Genomic DNA, 13,980 nt, shown 5'->3' with positions numbered 1-13,980 from the left:
TAGCAGTCTGGCCGCCGCATTTTGCACCAGCTGTAGCTTCCGAACCGTCTTCAGAGGTAGCCCTACATAGAGCGCATTACAGTAATCCAAACGTGAGGTTACCAGAGCATGTACTACTGATGTAAGATCCTCCTTAGTCAGGTAGGGACGTAGCTGGGCTACCAACCGAAGTTGGTAGAACGCATTCCGTGCCACCGAGGCTACATGAGCCTCAAGTGACAGGGAAGAGTCTAGAACGACTCCCAGACTACGAACCTGTTCTTTTAGGGGGAGTGTAACCCCGTCCAGGACAGGATATGTATCCACCATCTGATTGGAGAAACCATCCACCAACAGCATCTCAGTCTTATCAGGATTGAGTCTCAGTTTGTTAGTTCTCATCCAGTCCATTGTCGCGTCCAGGCAACGGTTCAGCACATTAACCGCCTCACCTGAAGAGGATGGAAAGGAGAAGTAGAGCTGCGTGTCATCAGCATACTGGTGACAACGCACTCCAAAACTCCTGATGACCGCACCCAACGGCTTCATATAGATGTTAAAAAGCATGGGAGACAAAACCGAACCCTGCGGGACCCCACATTGGAGTGCCCATGGTGTCGAGCAATGTTCCTCAAGCACTATCTTCTGGAGACGGCCCGCCAAGTAGGAACGGAACCACTGCCACGCAGTGCCTCCAACTCCCAACTCCGCAAGCCTCTCCAGAAGGATACTATGGTCGATGGTATCAAAAGCCGCTGAGAGATCAAGGAGAATCAACAGAGTCACACTCCCTCTGTCTCTTTTCCGGCATACGTCATCAAACAGGGCGACCAAGGCTGTCTCAGTGCCAAAACCAGGCCTGAAACCCGATTGAAATGGATCTAGATAATCGGTTTCATCCAATAGCGCCTGGAGCTGGTCAGCAACCACTCGTTCCAAGATCTTGCCCAGGAATGGAACGTTCGCCACTGGTCTGCAGCTGCTGAAATCCTCTGGGTCCAGGGAAGGCTTTTTCAGGAGTGGTCTCACTGCTGCCTCTTTCAGACAACTGGGGACCACTCCCTCTCGCAAGGAGGCATTTATCACTTCCTTGGCCCAGCCAACTGTTCCCTCCTTGCTAGTTTTTATTAGCCAAGAGGGGCAAGGATCTAGTACCAAAGTGGTTGCACGTACCTGTCCAAGCACCTTGTCCACGTCCTCGAACTGAACCGACTGAAACTCATCCAACAAAACATGATAAGACTGTGCTCCAGACACCTCACTAGGGTTAACTGCTATAAAATGAGAGTCTAGGTCCCGACGGATGCGCAAGCTCTTATGCTGGAAGTGCTCAGCAAACTCATTGCAGCGGGCCACCGATGTATCTACAGTGTCCTGAAGGCCTAGATGGAGTAGCCCTCGGACAACTCTAAAAAGCTCCACTGGGCGGGAGAGAGATGCCTTAATAGTGGCAGCGAAGTGTTGTTTTTTCGCCGCCCTCACCGCTCCTACATACCGCTTGGTGGAAGCACAGACCAGCATATAATTGCATTCGTCGGGAGTTCGTCTCCATCTCCGCTCAAGCCGCCTCCTATCTTGCTTCATAGCTCTCAACTCTGGAGTATACCAAGGAGCTGAATGAGCTCTGCAAAGGAGAGGGCACGCAGGAGCGATCGTGTCGACAGCCCGGGCCATCTCCGCATTCCACAGATTAGCCAGGAGCACCGGTCCTGTCAGCCGGAAAACCCCCCAGAGCCCTTTGAAAACCTTCAGGATTCATTAGTCTCCGGGGGCGGACCAATTTAATAGGTCCCCCACCCTTGCGGAGGGAAAAGGCTACTGAAAGTCTAAACTTCAGCAAGCAGTGATCTGTCCATGACAAAGGGAGAGATGTAAAACTCCCCACGTCCAGATCACTATCCCCATGTCCAGTAACAAAAATAAGGTCGAGAGTATGCCCCGATATATGTGTTGGGCCACTAACATATTGGGACAGCCCCATGGTTGTCATGGAGTCCATGAAGTCCTGAGCCGCCCCAGACAAAGTAGCCTCGGTATGAATGTTGACATCTCCCAGTACTAATAGTCTGGGGGATCTCAACAATACCTCCGAGACCACTTCCGTCAACTCAGTTAGGGAAGCCATTGGGCAGCAAGGTGGGCGGTACACCAGAAGGATTCCCAGTCTGTCCCTCTGGCCCAACACGAGGTGCAAACACTCCAGACCAGTAGTTGTATGGACATGGTGCTTGGTGAGTGAGATGGAACTCTTATAGACCACAGCAACCCCACCTCCCCGACCCTCAGATCTACCATGATGCTGAACCGAATACCCCGGTGGGCAGATCTGGGAGAGACTAACTCCTCCCTGTTCGCTCACCCAGGTTTATGCTGCTAGTCTCTCAAATATGCACTGATGATGTGCATGCACACTACCAATTGCCTCTTCCTTCCCAGTGTTTTAGAGTCCTACTAATTTAGCTCTTAGTATCCTAGAAAATAATGAAAGGCTACGACCAAAACCTGTTCCACCAGCACAAACACTCCTTCACATGCACTGGGGCATTCCCAATTTCCACTTCCAACTGCAGTTCCTTATGTTGCACTGAAAGCTGGTTCTGTAAGGTTCCATAATTTTCAGGGGCTTTTGAGAGATGTGGGCTTTTGAGTATCCTTGCTGTCAAACCCATATTTTATAAAAGTTCAGAGCAGGCACCTAAGGAGAATAGGTAGCAGAGTTTTACCTGCTTTGCTGTAATCCTTGACCATATGATGCCTTTATAAGAATGTATTCAACATTGCTCAGCACTGACATGAAGTCAGAATGTGAGACAGATTCATCAGATACTGAATTAAAATATTTCCAGACACTCTAAAGAAAAATAAATAAATTAAAATCAGTTGTGAATGTTACATGCTTGTTTGATGGTATTATTTTGGTTTACCGTCCATCATGGAATAAAAACATTTTACATGCCCTTGGAGTACAAAATTACGATTGAAAGAGGAGAATGACAAGGTGCCTCCACAAACTGGTTCTAAGAGGAAGCCAAAAAACATTTTAACTCTCAAGTTGTTTTTACTTGCACTCAGAGCATGGCAGGGCAATAGTTACAGACTGCAGGAGGCATGTGAAATCATGTTGTTGGCCATCCTGTCTTGAACTACTCTGCTCTGCCTGAATTTGAAAGAAATTGTGGGTTGTAACATTGTTAATTTGAATGGTTTGGGTGTGAGTGGTTGGTTGGCAGAGATATTGTATAAGGTGGTGAACTGTTATAGTGGTTGTATGAATGGATGCTGACACTGACATTGTGAGAGTGGCTGCACGAATAGAGTTGGTTGGGAGTTTGTATCATGATGTTTAGTTTTTTTATGATCTTAGTTATATAGATTAGTTATTATTGATATGGATATTGTATTTTGGACTTGGATTTTTCTTAATATAAATGATTTGAAACTGTGTTTGTTTATTTATTTGATTATGCATTTGGATTTATATATCATAAACCACTTTGAAATCATGAGTAGTGAGTGGCCTGTAGATGGACTAAATAATGATAATAAGTTAAAAACAGGCTGAAAAGGAGTTATTTTCAGAGCAGTTCACACCATAGTTTGGGTCCAAAAGTACAGACTTATTAACTGAAAGCATTTTCCATTCACAGCAAGACTGTTTCAACCCAATGGAAGAGCACAGTATGATAAAAGTAACTTCAAATCTGGGCAAGTTTTGGTTACACAAGCTTTTGCCCAAAATACTGCACACACCATTTTCAAATTCTTTTTATGATGTTATATGCTACTGCCTGTATCTTCCTTATTCACCATGTACTGTAACACAATTCTGAAACACTGTGGCACTACACTGCAAGAAGTATTTTACCAGTGCTTGCAAGAATTCACAGAACAGCACTAACACATTTTCCCCTTCTGCTTATGGTTCTTTAGATGCAATATTATGGTCTGGTTCTAATGTAAGGCTAAGACATGGTTTATAATTTGATCAGCCAAACCCAACCCATTGGCTTAACCATGGTTTATCATAAATCATGGTCTGTTGTTGATTTATAAACCTTGGCTTATGTTAGCCATGACTTAGCGTTACATATGAACCCACACTATATTTTCAAATGGTGCAGGATACTGTTGAAGAGTAATCTCATCCTTTCCCTCGAAGAAACTGTTTAGCTCTGTAACCCAACAGTCCAGTTAGGTATTAAAACAGTCCAAATTATGCAGTGTGAACCAAGTAAAACTCCTGTGCTTGTTGCAATTATTAGTTTTCATCCACAGCTTCTATAATATTTCCAAGCAAAGCCTTGATCAAGGATTAGCATGTTTCCACAACATGCATGAACTTTTAATAGGCACCTAAGCTCACTTCCCAATGAGATGGTGGTGCCATGCTGGATAAACTACATCTTGCATGAGCTAATGATCCCAAAACTTCTGAAGTATGACAGAAACAAGAAAAAGACCTTTCTGAAGCCTCTGACTCATCTAACTGAAATATTTCAGACTCACCTCTATCATTTCAATTTCTTCATCCTGCCTTACTCCGTTTTCTGGAGCAGGAATATCCACATAGATGACCTGTTTACTGGTGTGACCCCCTTTCATCAGGATTTGTGGTTCAAGGTTAGAAGTTCCAATGCCATCCAAAGCATAAAAAGCTACTGAATACTTCAGTTTTCCACCATATGCCATGAGCTGTTTGGATGATAAATCATTACTCTCATTTTTTCTTGGAGACTTTTTACTGAAATCTAGGTCAGGAGGAGGTAATATCTAATGTTGAAATTCAGCAACAGGCCATACAGTATCTCGCCCTCCTTACCACTCATGGCTGGTCTCCAGACTTCACCTTTATTCTGATGATTTTCACATATTAGAATTTAAGGAAAGCTTTGCAAGAGCTGAGATTGGTAGATGAATGCAAAATACTTCACAACACAGGTCTTCTAAAACCTAATTTAACTGATGCTTCTGAATCCTGGTATTGGCAACACACAATTCCTTGCAAGACCACAACTCTTTCAACTTAAAAACAGTACAGTGGAATCAGACCAAAGATCCATCAAAGCATCTTATTTTCTACAGGAGCCAACCACAAACCTTCAGGAAGCCCACAATCAGGGGATGACGTCAATAGTTATCTTCTGCTATTGCTCCCCAGCAACTGGCATTCTATGGCATATTGCCTCAGAACATGGAATTTCCATGTTGGATCCTGATTTAGCCATAATTGGAGCAGACTCATTGAAGTCAACAGGCCTTCTGTTAATGGAACTCAATTCAGTCACGACTGTTCCAAAGGGTTTCCTCTAAGTATGTTTAAGTCTAGATTCAGCAATAACTAATCTGCTTACCTGGTCTCCCTGAAACTGATCTGGTAATTTCCAGTAAAATGGCTCTGTATTCAAGTGTTGTCGGACTGTTGTGGCATTCATTAAGATATCAGAGACCTGAGAAAATATGCCTTCACTGGTTCCAGTGAGGTTACTGTGAGAAACCACATACAAAGAAACCGGCTGCAGAGACAGGATTACCTGAAATGCCAAAATAATGGGTCATACCACTTTATAAAATTTCCTATATACTTCTTCTAGTTTAGCAAGTTTTCAAATAATCTATTTTCAAATTACAAAGTCATACACATTGCCACTTTGGTGAGCAATTTTATAAAATGTGTTATGATCCTGTGTTAGTTTCATAAAGTTGAGTAGCAGCTTATTTATGCATCATTTTCTTTCATCTTTGATGTTTACCTTCACCTTTCCCATATACAATTCACTAATAGGCAAAAATATCTTGTGGTTTGAGAACTTACCTACAGCCAACAGATATTTCGATCAAACTTTAAAAAGTAGGGAAATTGGGCAGCTATAGTGAATGCACCAGGGGAGCAGGAGACTTGATCTCCTCTCTGAGATATGTACCACCCTACACATTTGTAAAAATGCAAACACAATTTGGGTTGGTCTTTCACAGCCCAATCTGCTTCCTATGTAGCTTGGAAGAATTGGTAACGTGCCTCGTAGCATATGGAGAATTCAATAGGATTTACTCCCATGCAATCATACTTAGGATAGGTGAAACTTACCAGGGGAGGAAGAGAAGGGGGAGGAGGAGGGCTGGAATAGGAAGGGGAGGAGAGGGGAGGGGAGGAGGAGGGAGGAGAAAGGAGAGAGGGATGGAGGGAAGGAGGGCAGATTTTATTATCTGCCCAGTTATTGAGTTCAATGAGATTTATTCCTGTGGAATCATGCTTAGGATAGGTGAAGCTGACCTGGGGGAGGGAGAGGAAGGGAGGAAGGGTAGGGGTGGGGAGGAGATTGGGTGGGTGGGCACTGGGCAGAGGGGAAGCCCCTTTCATTTCATTTCATTTCCAAAAGGATAATATTGTTAAAAGTATCATTATTTTTCAAGGTCACTCCCAATTTTTTATTCTACAACAGACACATGTAGTCTTTGATCCAAAATTAAACCAAAGCTGTCCCTAGCCTCATCCACCCTAGATATTTGGTCCACTTTAAACAGTCATGGCTTCTGCTAAAGAATCCTACAATCACCAGAATTATCTGGCTGTCTGTTAAACCATTCTGGCCACTGGAGCTCTGCCAGGGTGAACAGGAGTCCCTTAACAGCACTCTTCACAAACTAGACTTCCCAGGATTCTTTGGGGGAAGCCATGACTGTTTAAAGTGGAATAAATGACTGGTGTGGGTATGGCCCCCTGATTAGCTAAGCTAAACAGCTGTTAGTCTGGCTTTTAGAACACTGACAGTTGGTTCTTACTGAGCATGCCTGCGCTTATCATAGACGCCAATGTTAATTTTCTTAAATGAATTAAAAATCAACCATGCATTTTTTTTAACTTTTAAACTGCAGAATATGAAGGTCAGAGTATGGGGCAAGGTCAGTAATATGATTACAGGTACTCTGTAAACATGGCTGATTTGTAATTAATTTCAACAAATTATGAGACCACTGACAGAAAAAGTCCAACAGGGGTCTGGATTTCCCCACTCATTTTACACTTTGAACTCTAGATTCTTTCTGAGTGTTTTGTGTATCATCATGAAAACTTAGAGGGTTGTTAAGCAAGTGTTTCTGAGTTCAGGACCATAAGTTTTGTAAGGTTTTGTTTTAAAATGAGCTTATGGGAAGCAGCAGAATAGCATGGAGGATATTTTCAATTTAACGTTGCAGAATGTGAAAAATCCATGCTGGCTATAGTATACAGCCACTCTTGCGGCTATATAATTCACAAACAAAACAAAGTGAAGGGCATTCAAAAGCTCGCAAAAAAAGGGGGGGGGGAACCCAAAATGCCACACAAGATCAGGGAAATAAAAAAAATTTTTCAAAATGGTTTTTATTGTATAAATCTGTATTGGAATTTGCCCAACGCATTTAAGCCCAACCAGGGCTTTCATCAGGGGATGTTTGTAAATCTAAAGAAATTTCTTTGTGTAAAAACAAAGTAACTACAGCTTTTCTCAAAAGCACCATAGGCTAAATAATTTTATAATCTTAACGTTGCAGAATGTGAAAAATCCATGCTGGCTATAGTATACAGCCACTCTTGTGGCTATATAATTCACAGGCCATATCAAACGAAGGCAGTGGGGGAGATGCAGCAGCAGAGGAATAAAAGGAGCATGAATCTCAACAGATAAAAGGGTTTGGTATTGCTTCAGGACTGTACTAAGGTGCTAGGATTACTATAGCTCAATGTAATCCAAGATTCATTGAAAGGGAGATGTATATAAAGGCAGTAATATTTTTTATTTATTTATTATAAACGTTTGTACTGCACCTACCAACCAAATGATCCCCAAGGCAGTTTACAACAGATCATAGCAATAAGATCCAAATCAACTAACTCATCTTTTACTAGTGGGATGGCCAAGAAAGCTGAAAACGATACATGGTATTAAAGCTTCTTCCAAGCTCTCTGCTATTCTTGCAACTACTGCTGCTATCAAATATGAGATTAAGCTGCTTCCATATGAAGTTGTGACAAAACGAGGTGCAAATGGAAAAGAAAATGAGACACAAAGGATGAAACTGCTTTACTAACCGGAACTCTCACATGGTCTTCTGCTTCTGAACAAAATTCTGACATCCCAGAACAGAAGCATGAAATGCATCCCAAGGGATTAATGGCATGAAGAGCAAACATCCCAGTTTTGCATTCACTGCAGTGCAATCCAAATACATTTTCCTAATAAAGAAATAGATTTTTAGTATCAGTAAGGCTTGAATACTGGTCTGAATATTTCCAGATAGTGTCCTCCAGACACTATTATTTAAAAAGCTTAGCAGGTTATCTAGAGATGTTCATATTTAGTCCTGAGTAGTCTGAGTGGAGTACAAGTTCTAGCTAACATAGTGCCTCTGGGCAAGGAATCACTCCAATACTGCTTGCTACTCTTAATTGCATCATCAGTGCACCAACCATGAGCATACTTGGTCTCATCCTAGTTCTAACCCTGCTCTTGACTACAGCCTCCCTATAGTATCCTGGTCAGTACTTAACTAATATGCAGCAGCAGCACATGAGGGTGAAGCTGCATCAATGGCCTTCCAGTGGTGACTTATTCACACAATAATTTTTATGTTTGTTTTTTCCTATCTCAATGCATTGACCTTTTCAATAAGTCTAAGGTGAATTTGCACATGTTGAATCTTCTTTCGTTTTATAACAGCTTGCTTAATGTCTGATCATGTGTATGTGAATATTACCATATAAGATGAAAAGAAAAATGTACTAAGAAAAATCAAAGAGTTAATGATTTCCTGTTGTTTCTGGATGCCATACCTTGCAGACACATGCACCAGTTTCCTCTTCACAGTTGCAGATTCCTTGATGTTGATCACACATGTCTACTTTACTCCCACGCAAGTCACAATCACAAGGAACACAATCTGGATAATCTCTATACCCCAAAGCACAGACAGCACAGTTGTCTCCTCCATATCCATTCTTACACTGACACTGAGAAGTCAGCTGGTCACACTGGAGACTGATTGAACCAACATCACTGCAATTGCAGGCCTTAAAAGAAAAAGTGGAGTTTAGAAACTAATTTTGACAGACATTAAAATTCACTAGCAATTTTCGGTCGAGAATAGCCCAACTTAAAAAGTGATTGTTTTATCCATGATATTCTCAAAAAAGATTTATTACCTGAGCCCTAAACTATCCTTCCCCTAAATAGCTAAAATTGGTTTGCAGATGGCCATTAAACAGTCAAACTTGGTCCAACAGGAGATGTCACTTTATCATTATATTACCTTTCAAATATTTTTTTTAAAAAATCATCTAAATGCTGATTACTTGGTCATGGAACTATTTCATTTGGAGAGAGGAGGAAGGAGGTAGGGCAGCCTCATAGCACTCCATATGTGGAACTCCCTGCCCCAGGAGGTGAAGTCATATGTGTTCTCTTCTGATGACTTTTCATTTTGATTCTTTGATTCATTTGATTCTACTGCTGTTTAAATGTATTAATAACCATGACTCTCTAAGCCCTATTTTTTAATCTGATTTTGATCTCAAATTGTGCTGGTATTTACCTTGTTGTTTTAAATGATTGGATTATTGTTACTTTTAATTTTGCTTTTTGTTTTATACTTTGTTAGAGTCTGCTTTTGGAAGCGAAAAGCAGGATAGAAATTTTTGTATAAATATATATAAAGAAACAAACAAACACTCCAAAGGAGTAACCCTACAAAGGTGTTTTAGGCCCAATACAATTTTAAGCAGAGTCTTCATCAGAGGAACTAGGAAAAATAAGATAATTTCAATCCATTGAAAAAATGTCGATAAGATTTTTTTAAAAAAAATCATATATGAATAAATAATAAATCCTATAGAATGAGACATGTAACTATAATAAACAAGTTGTATCTAGTAGAACAAATATCTTCCTTCTATGTTACCTCGGTTCTGTATTCTTCATTGCAAGCAATTCTTTAGAGTAAACCTCAGAGTAGCATTTTATATCCCACTGGTCTCTTCTTTCACATGAGAAAAAAGGAGATCCAGTGATCACCTGGTAGGACATTTTGGAGAATAATCGTACTATCCATGACCTAAGGCACTCACAGTGTTGACTACAGTACTAAGCAGCAGTCGATAAACAGGATGAGTCCATCAAGCCAACTTTCAATGATGTTCTAGTAGACTTCTACCACACATCTGTCATGCACATTTTTGCCATCACGGGTGGTTTATGGTGACTTGAATACTTTTAGGATTACATGAGTATGAATCTCTATCCTATGTCCCCTTTAGACTTTTCTTTCCATCTATTTCTTTGGCATATAGCCATTTTTCACATTGGTATAAATGAACATTAGACCAATATACCTAACACAGCTATTACTTGCACAGCAATTCAGTGACCATTTTTACTGTGATCAGAGCTGAATTATGGTATTTCCTTCTGAATCACCAGCTGCTCTGCAATCAGGGAAATAATCCAATGAAGGGGAATTCTTTGTCCTCTCAAAGATAATGTATCTGGCTAGTAATAATTTAAATCATCCTCCCCATATGGCTCTCATTGGTAAAATTTGATTGATAAAGTGCACAAAATTGCGTTATATACTATGCAATTCTGCTAGAGTTTTAGCTTGATCAGTGGTTAAATAAAATAAGCCTTTTTTATTATGATGAATATGTCAATAAAAGGAATAATCATTTTTCCAGATACATGAAAACAAAGGGAAGGAGGAAATAAATGCTCCTTAACAGACTCAACAAAATCAACATATGGTAGAAACTGAACTAATATACAGTGTTTTATAGAGAAAATACCACAAATTCCATGTATTCTCTTATAAAATGTTTTCAAAATCTTTGCTAACAAGCACAACCTTGCATCCATTCTCTGAATCAAGACCCCAGAAGTTTTCCTCACAGAGTTCACATCTTTCTCCTTCAGTATGAGGGGGGCAGATGCACTTTCCGGAATCTCCATCACAAACATCATGAGTGTGAGCACAGTTACAAGCTACAATGGGAAAAAAGGAAGCAAGTGATCCTCTTGTCTGTATCATCAGGGCCATCTCTGGGTTTATTCATGTCAGTACCTCATAAACATTCCCTTTCCAGTGTCGTAACAAACATAATGAGAAATCCCACACACTCACTCCAAGGTACACTGATCTTGCAGAAGGTGCACCAATTCAACATGTCATTTGATTGTTCTTTCCTTGCTTGTCTATTGTCCCCCTCCTTTTTCATCTGCTGCTTTTTTCATGTTGGGACATTCAGAGGCTGATTTTATTTATTTATTATTTATTTATTAATTCAATTTATATACCGCCCCATAGCCGAAGCTCTCTGGGCGGTTCACAAGAACTAAAACATCTGATATACAATTAAAACCACGTATCAAGCAATTTAAACATACATTAATAATATCAAAAAAATTAAAACATATGTATACACATACAAATGCATATTAAAAAGCTAAAATACTAAAAATACTAAGATGCTAAAAAGCTAAAAACTGAAACTAAACTGCCTGGGAGAAGAGGAAGGTTTTTACCTGGCGCCGAAAAGATAGTAATGTTGGCGCCAGGTGTACCTCATCAGGAAGAATATTCCATAGTTCTGAGAAGGCCCTTTTTCTTGTTATCACCTTCCGGGCTTCTCTCTGAGTAGGCACCCGGAGGAGGGCCTTCGATGTGGAGCGGAGTGTACGGGTAGGTTCGTATTGGGAGAGACGTTCCATCAGATATTGTGGCCCCGTGCCGTGCAAGGCTTTATAGGTTAAAACCAGCACCTTGAATCGAGCCCGGAAACATACAGGCAACCAGTGCAAGCGGGCCAGAATCAGTGTTATATGTTCGGACCGCCTGGTCCCAGTTATCAGTCTGGCCACTGCATTCTGCACGAGCTGTAGTTTCCGAACCGTCTTCAAGGGCAGCCCCATGTAGAGTGCATTGCAGTAGTCTAATTTAGAGGTTACCAGAGCATGGACAACTGAAGCAAGGTTTTCCCTGTCCAGATAGGGGCGTAGCTGGGCCACCAGCCGAAGCTGGTAGAAAGCACTGCATGCCACTGAGACTACCTGGGCCTCCAGTGACAGGGATGGTTCTAAAAGAACTCCCAAGCTACGAACCTGCTCCTTCAGGGGGAGTGCAACCCCATCCAGGACAGGTTGAACATCCACCATCTGGTCAGAAGAACCACCTATTAACAGCGTCTCAGTCTTGTCTGGATTGAGCTTCAATTCATTCGCTCTCATCCAGTCCATTATCGCAGCCAGGCATCGGTTCAGCACCTTGACAGCCTCGCCTGAACAAGATGAAAAGGAGAAGTAGAGCTGCGTGTCATCAGCATACTGGTGGCAACGCACTCCAAAACTCCTGATGACGGCACCCAGCGGCTTCATATAGATGTTAAAGAGCATGGGGGACAGAACTGACCCCTGCGGAACTCCATATTGGAGAGCCCAGGGTGCCGAGCGATGCTCCCCAAGCACTACCTTCTGGAGACGACCCACCAGGTAGGAGCAGAGCCACTGCCAAGCAGTACCTCCAACTCCCAAATCCGCAAGTCTCCCCAGAAGAATACCATGGTCGATGGTATCAATTTTATCATGAGTACTGAGCACTACTTTTTAAAAAACACTCACAGAAACAGCACATAATTCTTAACAGATTGAGCCAATATTAAATTAAAGCAGTGCTGCTACCAATCCATTCCCTCTAATCCCCATCCAAAATGGAAGAATGTTAGCACAGGAACCGTTTTAATCAGAACAAACCTGTACTCCAATAGCTGAATTAATAGGATTACAATGCAGACAAAACTTGGTCAGAAATACTTTGATGCTACTCAGCTGACCAGGCTTTGCAAATATGCGATAAGAGATCCACAACTGATCTTCCCTGTGGTGCAGCATAAAGAATTTTGTTAAAAGAAAATTCAAACAGTTTAAGAAACTACCATGACCAAATTATAGGCTATAGCTTACGTATGCAGCCTCCATTCTGGAATGAATAAAAACCATGACCACAATGATCACACTTCTCCCCAGCCACTCCTGGCATGCAGCGGCACTGTCCTTCATCGTTACAGTCGTCAGTAATTGAGCCAGCTTTACTGCAGTTGCAGGGAAGACAGCCAAGTCCACTACTTAGGCCATAATATCCAAACTATTAGAAAAGAAAAGGATTTCAGCAATATTTCATAGTTCACTGAAACAAAAATAAGTCTTCTCTTGCTTTCTTTTTCATTACTGAATATGATCCATTCCTATTGTTTGGCCTGCATAAACATGGTACAGTTCTGTTTGGCAGTGCACTGGGAAAAAGCATCCACCCCACAATTTATCCCAGCAAACAGAATTGTTAAATGCTACTCTGTCCATCAGAAGCCTTCAGAGAATATACAGGAAAGGAAAATATTTTTATTTTAGAAGTCAAAAATCCAACGGCTTTTGAAATACATATCCCGTTTATTAGATGAAACACAGGTTCACAAAACTAAAATTGGTGCAGAGGGCAGTTTTGTTTTGCAAGATTTGACTAGCAAATGAACAGATCCCAAATATATTGACCATTTGATAACCATAAAGCAAAAGTAAAGAAAAACAAAGGTTTTTTTCAACATTTTCACTTTTCATCAATGTCAATGTAGTCCACATCACATTACACATAGAATCGTAGAGTTGGAAATGGCCTATAAGGCCACAGGGCTCCATGCAGGAATCCATATTAAAGCATACCTGACAGGTACCTGTCCAGCTGCCACTTGAATACCTCCAGTGTTAGAGAGCCCACCTCCCTAGGTAATTGGTTCCACTGTCACGCCGCTCTAACAGTTAGGAATGTTTTCCTGATGTTCAGCCAAAATCTGGCTTCCTGTAACTTGAGCCCATTACTTCGTGTCCTGCGCTCTGGGATAATCAAGAAGAGATCCTGGCCCAGTTTTATATATGTATTTGGAGTTACTAGCCCAATTCTAAAAATTGCTGCAGTAACACAGATCAA

General features: G+C 41.3%; 1 protein-coding gene across 1 annotated transcript in view; it reads right to left on the bottom strand.

The window, feature by feature from the left end:
* The window catches only part of LAMA1 (laminin subunit alpha 1), a 141,469-nt gene that overhangs the window by 62,065 nt on the left and 65,424 nt on the right, over positions 1–13,980 (bottom strand). The window contains exons 21-27 of the mRNA XM_061595855.1: positions 12,963–13,143; positions 10,852–10,988; positions 8,789–9,025; positions 8,048–8,191; positions 5,331–5,510; positions 4,486–4,671; positions 2,703–2,830 (exon numbers count right to left, since the gene is read on the bottom strand). Of these exons, the coding sequence (XP_061451839.1) occupies positions 2,703–2,830; positions 4,486–4,671; positions 5,331–5,510; positions 8,048–8,191; positions 8,789–9,025; positions 10,852–10,988; positions 12,963–13,143 (1,193 nt within the window). The remainder of the gene's footprint in view (positions 1–2,702; positions 2,831–4,485; positions 4,672–5,330; positions 5,511–8,047; positions 8,192–8,788; positions 9,026–10,851; positions 10,989–12,962; positions 13,144–13,980) is intronic.

The sequence above is a fragment of the Rhineura floridana genome, chromosome 1, assembly GCF_030035675.1.
Source record: "Rhineura floridana isolate rRhiFlo1 chromosome 1, rRhiFlo1.hap2, whole genome shotgun sequence".
Lineage (NCBI taxonomy): Eukaryota > Metazoa > Chordata > Lepidosauria > Squamata > Rhineuridae > Rhineura > Rhineura floridana.
This window is presented reverse-complemented; position numbering and strand designations above follow the sequence as displayed.